Consider the following 17158-nt stretch of genomic DNA (forward strand, 5'->3'; position numbering starts at 1 on the left):
ATTGAAATTAAAGGGCCCATTTCTTAAATGTATGGCATGTAAATGCTCCAGACATCACCACACACCAACTGAACACTGATCACTGCTGTGTAAAATATAGAATATTAAGGGTAATGGCAGACAAGGAGAGTTTTCTTCCTTTGAGGAATCTGTGCAAGAAAGAAATCTCCTAAAATATTTTAGCATTGGTGTCAGTGTGATTCTCCACACTAAGAAATTTAAATCACATAACCCTCAGAAACTGCAATTTCTAATCTATGAGATTCATGTGTTTTTTGGCGATTCACATTGACACCACTACAATATTTTCAAGTAATTTATTGTAATAGCAGGTCAGATTTCAAGAGTCAGGTCTCTTCCAGTTCTTTTAATTAGTTTTATCAGCTTAGGCTAATGTCAGACCAGGCGTATGATGTATATTTTCGGCAAGCTGAAAAACGCTTGCTGAAAATACCGCCATATTCCTCCTACCTGTGCCTTCACCCGAATGAATGGAATACGCTCGGGTCCAGGCACATGTAGCCGAAATACACATAAAAACACAAGACTTTGCGTTCTCTCACATTTTTATGCGGATATCGGCTATCCATTCATTCGGGTGCAGGCACAGGTAGGAGGCGTATGGCGGTATTTTCAGCAAATGTTTTTCAGCTTGCCCTAAGAGAGTCAGTGCCCAGAGTGCAGAGAATGTAAACAGCCAGACAGACGTTGCCTTTAATAGCAATTACATATACAACTTTAACCATTGAAATTTGTAATGCATGTATATTGGAAAGTTGCTTACAATTATATTTTTTTTCATTATGCAAAAAAAAGTTTTTAGGTGGAGGACCCATTTAGACAGTTTGTTAAATACGCTGTTTATTTTAGGCTATTTTTTATCCTGTTTGTCTAATGCAAAATCTTTTATGCAATTTAAAAAACAGGGTCCTGAGTATATAAACATGTCCTAACTGGTCTTTCTATGTTCTTGCCATTATTATTACCTTACCTTATTTTAGCTCTTTTTAGATACCTAAAGACTTTTTATTTTGAAGTCATCAGCTCCTTTGTTCCCTTTTATTTTGATTACATTCATATATACAGAGAACAAATATGCACGCACTTATAGTCTCCCAGGCGAACACAATTCCCAAGGCCCTTCTTACAATGCACTACCATTTCAAGTGGTAAAGAAATTATGTCAGTTAAAAGCATTTTTGAAATTCTCTAGGAGTCAGCAAAAAGTTATCCCATCATGCACTTAAGTGTAAGAAAAAAAACATCTTAAAAAACTTTTGCCTTCACAAATCAATAAATCATTTACTATTACGCAAAAGGCCAATGCCACATAGGCATTGCTGTCAGAGAGCAGATTTGTCTATTAATCTAGCTTTAGCAATGTACACACACAATTTTGTCTTTCACAGGCAGACAGTAAAGAAATCCCCTTTTATTCATTACCACACTGTGTTCATCACAGTGACTGGTAACCCCTTAGACTTGGTAATTAAACAATGTTTAATTCTTTCTAATTGTTTACTATATGCCAAAAGTATTTCTAATTAAAAGTTCTAATTAAAAGTTTTTTGTTAAGAAAGAACAAAGATTATGGTGCTGTCCAGGAGGGGACAGGTGAATGTACAGAAAGAGTAATAGTTAAAATATCATGCAGAGGAATTCAGCTTCCTTTAGGGCCATGACACATGGGGAGATTAGTCACGCCGCAATTTACCGAAGTCGGCAAAGTTTCCTCTCAAGGCAACTTCATCAACTTCGGCAAATCTCGGCGCCGCGTATGCCATTCCACCGGTGATTTACATTCTAGCCAGTGGGATGGCATTGCAGGGAGATTGGTTGCCCGTGACAACAGAGATTTATTATTTGTATATATACCTGCTAATAAAAGCAGCGGCTGCCTGTCCTTTCTATTCTCAGCCCTGATGGCTCTGGCATTTGAAACAATGTAACAAATGACAGCAGATTTTACAGACCTGCCTTGCTGGAGGAGCTTGGCACTTGCAACATTGTTTAAAAAGTAACAACCAGGAGTTCAGCAAATGCTGCTTTCTATAGCAATTACATTTACAAATAACTTTTAAAGCACTAATAATTTTTAATGAATTGATATTGGAAAGTTGCTTAGAATTGTTTTATTTTATTGGGCAAAAAATGATTTGTTGGGGGTTAACATGTCCTTTAAGGCTCATTCCTGGAGCACTTGTGTTAGTGGCAACTGTCAGTGCAGAATGCACATTGTGCCATAAAAAAATCTGATGCAAGGTGCACAGAACGCCACTGTTGGGTACACTGGAGCACACATGGCACATGACACGCACAGTAGTATGATTGCCACTACTGTCAGCTGTCAAAAGATCAGTAATCTCAGGTTTATTTTAAGCAACATTTGAAGGCTGCTATATTTGAAGGCCCCAAGGGCCAAATGATTGGATCAGCCCAATATTGTCTACTTCAAGATGGGCATATCAAGCAAATTCCATATTAAAAAATAGAAAATCGATAGTATGGCACCCTGTGATTGGGTCAGAGAAAAGACAGATGCCAGTAGCACCAGGGAGCCTATGAATTATACAGGACTTTCAGGGTGAATTCCTCAGGTATAATTTGCTCAATGTAAATGGGAAAGCAAGAGCTAATGCATTACATAGGGTGTAGAAATATGGCCTATTTAGCTCCTCACTGTCTGTCAGCTTTATCCTCTGTGTGTATGCAATCTGAGTTTCTCTGTGCTCTCACGCAGCCTGTACAGGTATTGGACCCCTTATCCGGAAACCCATTATCCAGAAAGTTCCGAATTAGGGAAAGGCCGTCTCCCATAGACTCTATTTTAATGAAATAATTCACATATTTAAAAATAATTTATTTTTCTCTATAATAATAAAACAGTACCTTGTACTTGATCCCAACTAAGGTATAATTAATCCTTATTGGAACCAAAACAATCCTATTGGGTTCAATTACTGTTTAAATATTTTTTTTAGCAAACTTAAGGTAGGAGATCTGAATTACGGAAAGACCCCTTATTCGGAAAATCCCAGGTCCCGAGCATTCTGGATAATGGGTCCTATACCTGTACTAGCAAATTGAGGACTATGCAACAAACAGAACAAAGAAAAATACAAAGCTGGCCACAAAGCATTAGACCTGAACCTGTATTTGAGAAAGATGTCACTCCTTATACTGTGATATCTCTATGTATAAAACATTTCCTATAGACTTCACTGAACTGCTCCTCTCTAGTCTAGCAAGCAACTTGTTTTGAAAAGCAGTGTCTTCTTGGCTATATAAATAAGTTAAATTTGAACTATGAATCTCTCAAACACCGGCAGTGGCATCCAGGGCTGCCATCAGAAATCCTGGGGCACCAAACAACAAAATTAGCGGTCCCCCCCACCAGGAGTCTAATGGTTAAAAGAACAGTAACACCAAAATAAATTAAACATAAATAAAATAAAATATTATATTATACAAATATAATGTACTCTTGCCCTGCACTGGTAGAAGTTTCATCTTTGCTTCAGAAAGACTTCTTAATGTATATAAATAAGCTACTGTGTAGCCATGGGGGCATCCATTTAACAGGAGAAAAGGCACAGGTTACATAGCAGATAACAGATACACTCTGTAGATTACAATGGCAATCTACACATCTTGTCTGTTTTCTGCTATGTAACCTGTGCCTTTTCTCTTTTTTTTCAGTTTGATTAGCTACCCCCCATAGCTACGCAGCAGCCTTGATTATAAAAACTATAGTAAGGATTTAAAGTAAACACACAACTTTTACCAGTGCAGGACAATAGAACATAATATATTAATTACACTGTGTTATTGGTGTTATTGTTTCTTTAAAAAACAAAACACACATTGGTGGCCAGGGGCTCTAATGGACCCAGGTTCTCAATTAAAAAATAAACCTATTTCGAATATACATTTATTAAAAAATTAATCAAATTTTTATTAAAAAATGTGATCCCTTGCCTGTGATTCCTTCACTGCACTACTGCAGTGCATTACTTTGATACCATCATCGCAACCTAAGTTCTGGATGGCAGGAAAGCAGCGTGCAGCGGGTTGTTTCTTACCAAGGTTGGCTTTAGTGAGAAGGAAAGGCATGAAACAACCTTGTGTGTGCTACAGCGCTGATCATTTCACTGTAGTCCACCCAGCGGTCACCTAAAACGCTGCACTTGGAAAAGTTGGGACCCCTGCTGTCAGTGAGCTGCAGACTTGGGTAGGGAGGGCAGGAGGTAGGGGTGCCTTTATATTCTTTCCGTACTGCTCATTTGTCAGAGAAATTTAAGTCCCAGTAGAGCTGCATAGGGATTGGATGGGTGAAGTTTCAACCTCCACTACAGTCCATCCTATTCCCATGCGGCTTTACCAGGACTTAAATTTCACTGACAAATAAGCTTACAGTAATCTGTGTGTGGGGGGGGATGGCACCACTGTCTTATTGCAGGGGGGCCAGAGTATTAGGGGGTTCCAGAAAGGTTCAGCATCCCCCAGCACCATCATTTCTGCTTGCAATCATTCCATCTGATCTATTTACTCACAGGAACTGAGAAAGAACAAAATTATTTAGGGCTCACTAGTGGTTTGTAGCTCCTTAATATCAGGTTTTCTGGTAGGTTTTTGTGGTCCAGTCCAACATTGTATGTCACAAAATGCAAACAGAAGGTATTATATTACAAGGTGGTGTTTGTAACACAAGTTTTTTTCTGAGGCAAAGTGCACCACCAAGAAATTAAGAAAACTGACACTGCTTCTATACATAGGGGTGTTTTTATTAACATTGGAGACAAACATTGTGGTTATATTTCCCATAGAAACCAATCAGATCTTTGCTTTTATTATATCATTTTAGGTGACTGATCAAATCTAATTTCTGATTAGTTGCTATGGGCAATATCACTGTTGTTGTTTGCCTCAGATGTTAATAAACACACCCTATAGTATACAAGAAACATATTGTACTTTCCTTCTTAAGTCCACCAATGTCAATCTACAAAATTTACATATGCTTTTCCTATTGGACCTAGAGAAGCAAATTTCTTCACCACTCCTAAAACGGGGAGATTAGTCGCCTCCCCGAAATGCCATCCCACCAACGAGAATATAAATCGTCGGTGGGATGGCATACACGGCGCTGGAATCGGTGAAGTTTCCTCTCAAGGCAACTTCGACGATTTCAGCAAATTGCCGCGCCACGTATGCCATCCCACCGGCAATTTACATTCTCACCAGCGGGATGGCATTTCGGGGAGGCGACTAATCTCCCCGTCTGTCACAGCCCTTACAGTCTGGATGACAGTTTAATCTCCATAGGAACAAAAACTGCCATGCAAGATGCAATAAAGCCTCCTTAATTTCTTCTTGCCCCATGTGATGGAAAAAATGCACATGCTACAAACATATAAGACAAGCTATGTGAATGGGGGAAGGGTAAAACTGACCTGGGTTTTCTTGGGCATTTAAAAAATATGAAGAACTCTTCATTCAGGAATAGGGGAACCTTTACCAAGTTCCCCAAAAAACAAACAATTGATTGTTGTCTGACATGTTTACACAACTGCCAAGATTTTTCCTCCCATAAACCTACTATACATTACTCAAATCTAATATATGAAAAAAGCTTCTAAAAAGTTGGTTTCTGCTAATGTAACTTTGGCTTTCTGACACAGTATAGGTATGTGTGTATATTACACACTCAATCATGCAAGAAATTATATCCATTAATCGTTTGGGTATACACGCAGAAGTGGCAAGTGCCAAATCATATTATAATAATGACAGTAGGTTAAAAGGGAAGGGTTGGCCAACACAAAGTAATTGGCTGAATAAGAACAAGTTCCCTATGTTTTTTTATCACTATTTTTTCATTAGATGGCAACGGGCCTAGAGCAGTACTCTCCTGATAAGAGTGATATCATAATGGTGTTTATTACTATACCTATAAAATAGTGACGCTAATAGTAGGCGAGACTACTTGTATGTGACCTTTAGACAGTGCTAATAAGTTTTTGTATGTTGCGAAAACGATGTCGCAATATATTACTATTATTATAATGAGACATTTGTTCAGTAATTGTGATCTGGTACGTTCAATATAGGACTGGCACTTAAGTACAGCCCTCAATTTCCCCCAACAGCCTTTGGCTATGAAACAATGTAGAGAAGCTGTAGTTCAACAACAGCTGGCAGGCCACAGGCTCAACATTACACGCAACTGAAAAGCTGTTTAAGCTATTAAACTTGTTCAGGAAAAGCTTTCTATTGAATACAGGTAGGGCAGCTAGACACTCAAAGCCTTCTTATTTATTGGCATCCTACAATGATGTGCCCATCTGCCATTCTCTGGGACTTACCTCCTCAGGAGTGATTAGGAATGCCTCTGCAATCTTAGAATACAGCTCCTTTACGTTGGTGAATCCCTCTATCCTGCCAGTGGGGCTGCCATGTGCCAGCTGGGTGTGGAACACAAGCTTGGGTCGCAGGCTGACCGGAGGGGGCGGCAGGCCGGCCGCACCGTTGGCACTGGAAGTGACTTTGCCAGCAGAGCCCGACGCCCTGTTGTCTATCTCGTCACTCTCCACCAGCTTAGAGGAAGCCTCTTTGCTCTTGTTTTTCTTTTTCACTCGCAATCCCAGAGGCATCTTTCTTTCAGCAAAGAGAATGAATTAATGAGTTTGAATTAATTAAGACTCCGGCTCCACTTCACCCGCCCCCTCCTCCCTGTGACGGTGTCACTTATCCGGCACCTGCCTCCTGTTCCTCAGTCCCTTACTCCTCACATGCTGCTCCCAGGTAACCGCACCAATTGCACGGACACTTCCTCATTCAGTCAGCTTGAGAAAACTTCCCTCTCCTCCCCTCCCACTGCCCCAACCTGGAGCTTCCCTCCTCCCTGTCCCTGCACATCCCCACAGCTCTCCTCCCCTCCCTGCAATCAGCTGTATTTGGCAAACCTACAGGACAAGTCAGCTAGTCACCCATATAGCTATAGAGCTAGGAGTTGTACTCTTTCTTAGCTAACCTGAATTACAAACTACACTTCTTTTATTCAACATTTTTCCTATCCCATCTTCAAATAAAACCTGCCTTATTTATTCCTTTATATAAACCCAACAATAACATGTTGCCTAATGAAAGAAAATGTTATTTTCAGCAACTTTCCAGTAGACATTAAACACAATCATAGGCGGAAGGTGACTTTTTTGTTTGGGGAGGCTAAAGATAGATACATAGATACATAGACTGACCTAAAGCTAATGTGAGACTTAAGGTGGCCATACACGGGCCGACTATAGCTGCCGATATCGGTCCCTTGGACCGATTCGGCAGCTAATCGGCCCGTGTATGGGCAGGGCAGAGCGGCCTGGCCGACCGATATCTGGCCTGAAATTGGGCAGATCTCGATCGGCCAGGTTAGAAAATCCAGTCGGATCGGGGACCGCATCGGCTCGTTGATGCGGTCCCTGATCCGACTGCCCCATTGCTGCCCACATAATCCGATCGTTTGGCCCCAGGGCCAAACGATCGGATTATTTTTTTTTTTACCTAAATGCTCCCCACCTACGGGTGGGCGATATCGGGGGAAGATCCGCTCGCTTGGCGACATCGCAAGCGAGCGGATCTGCTCGTGTATGGCCACCTTTAGTGGATTTGCTGCTGGTGTAAAAAATTAACCTCCCAACTACCTCTTGCGGTGTTCACTGACTTCCAGCGATACTGCGCAAAAGTGCGGGTGGGAGTTTTTATCCTAAAATGCTTAGGATGTAAAAATATCCATACATGCACTTCTGTGAAGGGTTCTCCATACATTGTGTTTGTCTCCATTGTGTTTGTGATCAGTTAGCTTAAAGTGGTAAAGTTGATATTCTAAGACAGTTTGCAGTTGGTCCTCTTTTATTTTTAATGGTTTTTCAGTTATTTAGCTTTTTGTTCAGCAGCTTTCCATTTAGTATTTCAGCAGCTATCTGGTTGCTAGGGTATTATTTACCCTAGCAACCGGGTAGTGGTTTAAACAAGAGATGGGAATATGAATAGTTAAGGGGTCTGCATGGAAAAATAAGTAATAAAAAATGAAATAATAATAAAATTGTAGCCTCGCTGTCTTTCAGTCTTCATTTTGACACTGCCTTCAGTTTGTAATATTTCCCTGAGCCCTATCTGCATCTGTGGTTTGATTGGTCAGTTTTACTGTCTGTCAAGAAAGCTGTGCTCTGATTAGACAATCCACAGGAAGAAAGATCCAATCGGAGCACAGCAGAACCGGCTTGCAGGAACTGGAGAAGATTTCCAGGACAGTGCAGAAACGGAGTGAGGTTTTTTTTGTTTTGTTTTTTTTAAGGTGGCAAGCAGGTTTGGGAGGCTTAGCCTTCCCTAGCCTTATTGAAAATCCACCTATGAACACAATTTTACAATGGTCTTAAATTTACAATTGCTAGTGAAAGCAGTATCTGTCTATGCCTCCCTATTCACTGCTCTGGTGGATCTGACTTGTGAAACAATGTAGCAAAAGGCATTTGAGTAACAAGCCTGTGATGAAGCACAAAACAAGACTTTTGCTAAGTTATTTCCAGAGACAGAACCCTTGGTGCAGAAAGGGACAGGAAATGCTATTGTCTATTGCATTTACCCTTACAAATAGCTTTAAAACCACTGAAAATATTTAATGGAGGTAAATGCTAAAGTTGCTTATAATTACATTTACTTTTATTAAGATACATTTAAAATATGTGCTCTGCATAGATTAAATGTAGGAATGTTAACTTTGTTGTGCAATGTATTAATTTACAGTATAAACAGTCAAGAAGGGAAGAGTTTTTGTCGCCAAAATATACAAAAATAAGGACTGGAAACAACAACACAACAGGAAGATTTATAAGCCATACAATTAGAATGATTGATCATTATTGTGGTTATTCATATGACAGACAGAAAGCAATACTCCATAGACTCCACTGTGATCTACTAGAGTACAATGCTTGCTTACCTGTAACCAGCAACTGGACCACACTTGCTTTACTTAGTAAAAAGCCATAGCTTTTGAATTCTAATAACTGATTATTATGCCCTTTTGAAGCAGCAGAGAGGCATATTAGATCAGGGTGGAATTAGACATCAGTATTATACAGGTATGGGATCCCCTATCCGAATCACAGAAAGACCATCTCCCATAGACTCCATTATAAGCAAATAATTCTAATTGTTAAAAATGATTTCCTTTTTCTCTCTAATAATAAATCAGTACCTTGTACTTGATCCCAACTAAGATATAATTAATCCTTATTGGAGGCAAAACAATCCTATTGGGTTTATTTAATATTTAAATGATATTTAGTAGACTTAAAGGAGAAGGAAAGGCTAATAAAGAGTTAATCTCAAAATGCAGGCATACCTTCAGTTGTCTCAATAGTGCCCTTAAGTCACCCCATACTTCACCTGTTCAGAAGATCAGAAGCCAAACAGGAAAAAAAAACGCTGAGCAGGGTAGAGAAGATTCCCATAATGCAACGCTCCTCCCCAGACTTGGCGACTTGGGACTGTAGGCGGCACATGCACACATGGCAGGAGAGTCTGGTTGCCATGGCGACGCAGCGACCGGAGAACTATGTGACATGCAGACCCGGCAGGTGGGGGGAGTGGGTGGGCAGGTGCGGGGAGCGGCAGAGGGTATGTGGCAGGAGCGGGGGGTTTGTGGCAGGAGCTGGGAGTTGGGGGGGGTTTGTGGCAGGAGCAGGGAGCTGGGGGGGTTTGTGGCAGGAGCGGGGAGTGGGGGGATTTGTGGCAGGAGCAGGGAGCTGGGGGGGTTTGTGGCAGGAGCGGGGATCGGAGGGGGGGCTGGCTTGTGCTTTTCAGGAATAGCCCATACAGACGGCAGTGCCGGAAGATGGCAGTGCCGTTCACTGAAACAAGTATGTAGGTTCTAGTATGTGTATCTCTGTAAATCTTTCATTAGGCAAGCCAGAAATATTGCGTTTTTACACAGCAATAGTAGTACTATTTAATAGTGTGCTTAAAGGGGAAGGAAAGGCAAAGTCACTTGGGGGTGCCAAAATGTTAAGCACCCCCAAGTGACTTTAACCGCTTACCTTGTACCCCGGGCTGGTGCCCCTGTTCGGAGAAAATAGCACCAGCCCGGGGTACCTGGAGCGCAGCACTTCCTCCTTCCGCCTTCCACTTCCTAAACTGCCGGTGGCCGGGCATGCACAGTAGAGCGAAAAAGCCGACTTAAATGTTTAAGTTCGGCTTTTCACTCTACTGCGCATGCGCGCGCAGCGAAGCCGGAAGGAGGAAGTGCCGGCAGCTACCCCGGGCTGGTGCTGTTTTCTCCTGACAGCGGCACCAGCCCGGGGTAAAAGGTAGGCGGTTAAAGTCACTTGGGGGTGCCTAACATTTTGGCACCCCCAAGTGACTTTACCTTTCTTTTTCCTTTAATAGATTTTGACTTTCCTTTGGAGATCCAAATTACGGAAAGATCCCTTATCCAGAAAACTCCAGGTCCCGAGCATTCTGGATAACAGGTCCCATACCTGTACTGCCTCTAGCGCTGTGTGAGCTGGCCTAAAACCCGCGGGACCCATGGGTTTGGACCGACCCTCACACTGTTCTTGTAGGTTGCAGGTGGGTTCAGGCTGAGTCCTCCTTTCTGCCCTCCCCTCCTGCCTGGCTCCAGCCTCCAGCAGTCTGTATTTACAAGCCCGCGCCTGCCTGCCCCACCCCACTTCGTAACGTCACGAGGGGTGGGTCAGGCACGGGTCTATAAATACAGGTGCCTTGCCAGGTCAGGTTGTGGCGGGTTGTGAGAGGGCAGGTTTAGGGTCCGGTGCGGGTCAACAAAATTTCAACTGGACATCACTAAGTACCTCATTATGGGAGTTATTTATTAACATTCATAATTTTTATCCATTATTTGTGGGTTTTTTTTAGTTAAAAAAAATTAAAATTTCCATTTATTATTCGTGAAAACTACAAAAAAAGTAAAAAAACAAATGTAAAAATATGTTTCAAAGATTCATACGAATATGAATCCTTCCTTTTTGTTCTGCATTTTAATTCATTCATGCTTTTTTTCGAATATTTTAATAAATGAGAAACCATTAATGGTTTTTGTGGAAATGAGTTTATTCATGGTTTCAAAAAACTCTAAAATTTGTTATCTTGATAAATCTGCCTCGTCACATGTTTCAGTTTCCTGGGCTATAAAGAGTTCCCCATTTTGCCCTTTATTTGCTATTAACCAAATCAAGTTTGTTTCCCCTGGGGAAATACAGCTCCTCTTTGTCATAACTTGCCGCATACGCAAGAGCTGCCAAAAGACATAGTCATAGCGAAACACAGCCCTCACATTCAAACTGTGTTTATTCTATTTAAGATGTAGCTACTTTAAATGTAAAACAAAGCATTCTAGTATTTGCATTAAATGATAATGTACTTTTAATAACAAAAGGAAAAGATACGGTGGGCATAATAAGTCTTTGCCTTTACTTATTTATTTATTAATAAATAATATATCATACCTCCATTTTTAGGCAGCCCCTTGCTGCTATATGGGAAGAGCAGATGTTAGATGCAGCTCTCTCCCTCTCAGCTGTAGTCACACACGGGTGACTAGTGACAAGCCCTAATGTCCTTGGTTTAAAGGGATTGACCACTACTGTGAGCCTAATCACTTACAGTTCCTATTCTGTCAGGCATCACATAGTGAACTACCCCATTTAATTCTTCTACACTACACAAAGCTACATTTATTTACTATCCTACACCTGCCTCACACTTTCAGAGTGTGCTGTATTAGGAGCTATTCTCATATTCCCTGAATTCCACAGATGCGCTCTTCTTAATTGTGTCAGCTTTTCCTTTTATTGATGCCTTGTAATTTAGGTTTCCAGGTACCATTCACCCTCCTCCACACTGTGGGGAATCAAAGAGGCCAGAGTTTGGGATCTCTTCCTTTATACACTAGGGTGTATCAGTAACTAACCAAGGCTAATAGGAATCTCCTTCTTTCCACTAGGAAATGGCTCAGTGAAGGGAAAGGACTGGCAATATATCCGCAACCCAATTTTAATAATTACACTCTTAATAAATGCCATGGGTTGTTCTGTACAAGTAACATATAATCTGCAATTTTGTATATATTTATATTAAGGAAACAGCCTTGCTCTGAAGAGGTGAACTCATTAAAAGATTCTGGTGAAACACTGACCTCTGCAGGACAAATTTTCATGAAAAATAGTAGCTTTATCCACTACCTAAGAATACCTGGAAAAACACATTTCAGCTATGATATGGAAGTAAATTGGTTTTATTTATAAGGCAATGCCTCATAGCACACATTTTTTCTAAATGCATTTTTTGGGCACATTTTTTATGTTAATGCATGAAACTACCATTGCAGCAACTGGCTCTGTAGCTGGCACATAGCAGAGAAGCTATAGTAGTGGGTTTACATTTCAGTATGAATGTATTTGTGTATAACATATATTCTATATATTCTATTGCAGTTTCTTCACCACTTTGAAATTAGACAAAAATGGCCATACACTGGGTGGTAACCAATGGCATCTGATCAGAACTGGAACTAGTGGTAAGTAGGCACGTGTCTAGGGTGCAACGGTGGGGGGGCGTTAGGCATGTACCCCTTTTGCCAACCCCTAGTCCAGGCCCGTCCCTCCACTGCCGGCATGTCCCCTTCCCTGCCTGCATTACCACCCTTCCCCCATCTTCAGTGCGGCTATATACGCTCGTTGTTATGAAGAAGTTAACAGATAACATGCTAAAAAGCCTAATTGGATTTTTTCTAATATACTGGAAGTGCATCCATTTTTTACTCTAAAGCTCACTATTCTTTTTTATGGAAAGTCCCTATGAAAGTAGCAAATAACAGAAGGAAATGACAAAACAGTTCACAAAATGTACCATAAAATGTATTTCAATAAGAACCACAGCAATCTGTGTATCTACTTTTTTGCTTGCTTGTTTGTTTGTTTTAGACATTTGGCCCCTTAAAGAATAATATACCCCCCCTTTTGCACATGAGTTCATTAGTTAGGCTTTTGCATAAAAACTATATACGTATGGGCTTATTAATCGATTTTTGAGGTTGTGAATTCAATTTTTTTTCTCTAAACTGAATAAACTCACATATTGAATGGTCGCTTATTTAATGTACAGTATATATAAGGAAAACCCGTTCAAATAAAAAACTTAAATATCTTAAACTTGAATTCCAGATATAAATATAAATGCATTGTTTTACACTAACACAACTGATTGCACAGATTGAAGGAAACCATGATAACAACTAATTCCCAAGATCCTTATGCTGAGAGAGTAATGCAACCCTCTTTCTCCACTTGTTCCATTGTTAAGTGATACATTCTTGGACTTCTTTCTGCTTTACATATTGAGTGGTGTACAGATTCTCTGGAAAGCAAAGGGACTTTAATACCAAAAGCCCCAGAATACACCATTTCACAATGGAACAAAGTGAGGGTGGGGTTGCATTATAATAAGAGCTTGGTGCAGCACTGGCAAACACACAGACCAGTGTCGGACTGGCCCACCAGGAAAACTCCCGGTGGGCCCAGGTGTCAGTGGGCTCTCCTGCTCCATTTGGCCTCTTGCATGGTAATTCCCCATTTCTGAATGGGAACAAAGAGGAGAAATAGATGGAAGAATAGATGTTAGCATGTAAATAAAAGAGACTAGGAAAATAAAGCGGTTGGGTGAGGAAAGGAGAAAAAATAGTTTGGAGAGTGGGCCAATGGTCTAAAGTTTTCTGGTAGGCCAGAACTGGCACAATATCATGAGTTCCTTTCAATTTGTGGAATCGTTTATATTTGTGTAAAAATAAAATACATTTAGATTTATTTTAACTTAATAATACCAAATTGGGGGGTATATTTTCCCTTTAATGTCATTAGAGCTCTACATGGAATTAAAAGTTATTGAAACTAAATAGAAATATAGCAGTCAATTATTAATAACTTACTGGGAAAATATTTGTCATATTTTGGCATTGTATTTTTATGTATGCAGTGACCTGTAAGTTGTACAATTACTGAAAGGCCATCTCCCATAGACTCCATTTTAATAAAAACACATTTTTAAAAATGGTTTCCTTTTTCTCTGTTTGATCCCAACTAAGATATAATTAATCCTTATTGGAACCAAAACAATCCTATTGGATTTAATTACTGTTTAAATATTTTTTTTAGTAGACTTAAGGTAGGAGATTGAAATTATGGAAAGACCCCTTATCCGGAATACCCCAGGTCCTAAGTATTCTGGATAACGGGTCCCATACCTGTACTGCAAAAGCAACCCATGACCACCAACAGCAGATTACTAACTTGAAGGCATAACATTTTATATCCCCATAAGCTCATCTATATTATCACTATTGTATATATTTTAGGTATAGAATATTTCCCCTGTAATGGAAGAGGCTGACCTAGAAACACTTGAAGGGTCATTATTTTGTTTTTAATTTTTTTTTTAGTTAAAAAAAAGTTAACTTTTAATATGATGTGTAATATGATGTAGAGTGTTATATTCTTAGACAATTTGCTATTGGTCTTTATTTTTTATTAGCTGCAGTTTTTTTTTTAATAATTTCACTTTTTGTTCAGCGGCTCTCCAGTTTGGAATTTCAGCAGCTATCTGGTTGCTAAGGTCCAAATTACCTTAGCAATCAAGGAGTGATTTAAACGAGAATCTGGTATATTAATAGGAGAGAACGTGAATAGAAAAATAAGTAATACAAAGTAACAACAACAATAAAACTGTAGCCTCACAGAGCAATAGTTTTTGGCTGCTGGGGTCAGTGACCCCCATTTGAAACCTGCAATGAGTTAGAAGAAGGCAAATAATTAAAAAACTATAAAAAACAAATAATGAAGACCAGATGAAAAGTTGCTTAGAACTGACCATTTTTCAACATACTAAAAGTGAACCACCCCTTTAAAATGTACAGTTTAGGGGCTTTTTTTCCAAAGTAAATAATAAAGACTTTTCAATAACATCAATAAAACATGCATTTCTCTTTTAGAAAGCACAGTTGTTTAATACAGTCTAGAGCACCTGGCCAGGGAGTTAAAAAGAAAAGGTATGGTGGATTCACCATCTATAGCATAGACTCAGCATGGGGCTGGAGTTGTATGACAATGGCAAGTCACACCTACCTTACCACTGGAAAACATGACTGTGAGAATGAAAGAGGTTCCCAGAATCTCATAAAACATGAAGTAGCTGATAAACATCTCAGAGTAACACGAGTCATACTGACGAACTGTGCAGCCACTGAATATAAGCATCTAGCAGCTGCTGTATGCAAAGTGCCCTAACTAATGAATACCTCTTGTCATCACAGTACATCAAAGGTGAATTCCCAAATTTACCCTCAATTTATTTTCAGTATATAAATATCTTTGAATGCTTTTTATCCAGAATGAAATGTATGTTGTAACCAATAGAGCCCAAACTTTTACACATATTTATCTGAACCAAAATCTACTCCTTAGAATTAATTAAATGCAACTATGCTTGGCCTTTTGCTTGCTTGACTCATATTTAATGCTACTGCTAGCATTTTGGCTGCCAATTTAGCCTTTTACAGCAGAGCATGATTGACATTTTTATGTACTCTACTGTTGGACTGTATGCCGTTGCCTCAAGGGACACAAAGTGACATACAGGATTTTTTGGTGTTTTTTGATTCTCTAATTAAGTACGGTGTCATTTTTTGTATATTTATTATGGTTCATAAATGTAGTCTTTGGGTGCTAAGAAATTACAGTTTATTTTGAAATACTTTCTGATTACTATTGTGGTTTAGGTAAACTAAAGGGCACCATTAAAGGAAAACTATACCCCCAACCAATATAGGTCTCTATGAAAATATATTAGATAAAACAGCAGTACTAAGGGCTGCCCCTTTGGATTATATGATTCACAGTGCAATCTTTGAGGGAGCACACAGCCCATCATTAAATGGTGACTCAAGGTAAAATATGTAAAAAGGTAATATATATTGATATACATGTTCCAGTTTGGCAATATTCTTTTATAGGCCACTTAATGTTATATAAACTATCTGCTGGTTAACAGAAAACTATACCCCCATAAAGAAATTTTAACCAGCAGATCATATCATATTAAAAATTGATTAAACAGTGGCGCTTGAAAGTTTGTGAACCCTTTAAAAATGTCTATATTTTGATAGGAATGTGACCTAAAACAATATCTGATTTTCAAACAAGTCCTAAAAGTAGATGAAAAAAACATAGTGAAACAAATAAAACAAAAAAAATGATATTTGGTCATGTTTTTTTGGGTTTTTTTTTAAAAAAAAAGAATGATCCAATAACATATCTGCATGTGGCAAATGTAAGTGAATTGTGCTCTCAGTGTTTGGTGTGATCCTCTTGCAGCAATAACTGCAACTAAATGGTTGTAGTAACTGTTGATCAGTCCTGCACATCTTCAGCTCTTGAATATTGGTGGGTTTCCTCACATGAGTTGCTTGATTTAGGACTTTCCACGACATTTCAATTAGATTAAGGTCAAGACTTCACCATTCCAGAACATTCACTTTATTCTTCTTTAACCAATATTTGGTAGAACGACTTGTGTGATTAGGATTGTTGTCTTGCTGCATGACCCACTGTCTCTTGAGATTCAGTTCACGGACTGATGTCTTGACATTTTCTTTTAGAATTCTCTGGTATGGTTTAGAATTCATTGTTCCATCAATAAAGACAAGCCATCCAGGCCCAGATGCAGCAAAACAGGCCCAAACCAGAACACTCTCTCCACCATGTTTCACAGATGGGATAAGGTTCTTATGCCATAATTAAGTGTTTTTATTTCTCCAAATGTAATGCTCCTTATTTAAACCAAAAAGTTTTATTTTGGCTTCATCCGTCAACAAAACATTCTTCCAGTATCCTTAATGATCTTTAGCAAACTATAGATGGTCAGCAATATATTAGGGGGAGAGCAGTGGCTTTTTTCTTGCTACGCTGTCATACACACCATTGCTGTTCAGTGTTCTCCTAATGGTGGATTCATAAACATCAAGAGTCGCCAGTGTGAGACAGGCCTTTAGATACCTTGGATTAATTTGTAACCTCTCAGACTATTAGACACC

General features: G+C 39.5%; 1 protein-coding gene across 1 annotated transcript in view; it reads right to left on the reverse strand.

The window, feature by feature from the left end:
• Positions 1-6731, reverse strand: part of gipc2 (GIPC PDZ domain containing family member 2) — a 59226-nt gene extending 52495 nt beyond the window's left edge. The window contains 1 exon segment of the mRNA NM_001126797.1: positions 6366-6731. Within this exon segment, the coding sequence (NP_001120269.1) occupies positions 6366-6653 (288 nt within the window). The 5' untranslated portion in view covers positions 6654-6731.
• Positions 6732-17158: the final 10427 nt, after the last annotated feature.

The sequence above is a fragment of the Xenopus tropicalis genome, chromosome 4 (genome assembly GCF_000004195.4).
Source record: "Xenopus tropicalis strain Nigerian chromosome 4, UCB_Xtro_10.0, whole genome shotgun sequence".
NCBI classification, from domain to species: Eukaryota; Metazoa; Chordata; class Amphibia; order Anura; family Pipidae; genus Xenopus; species Xenopus tropicalis.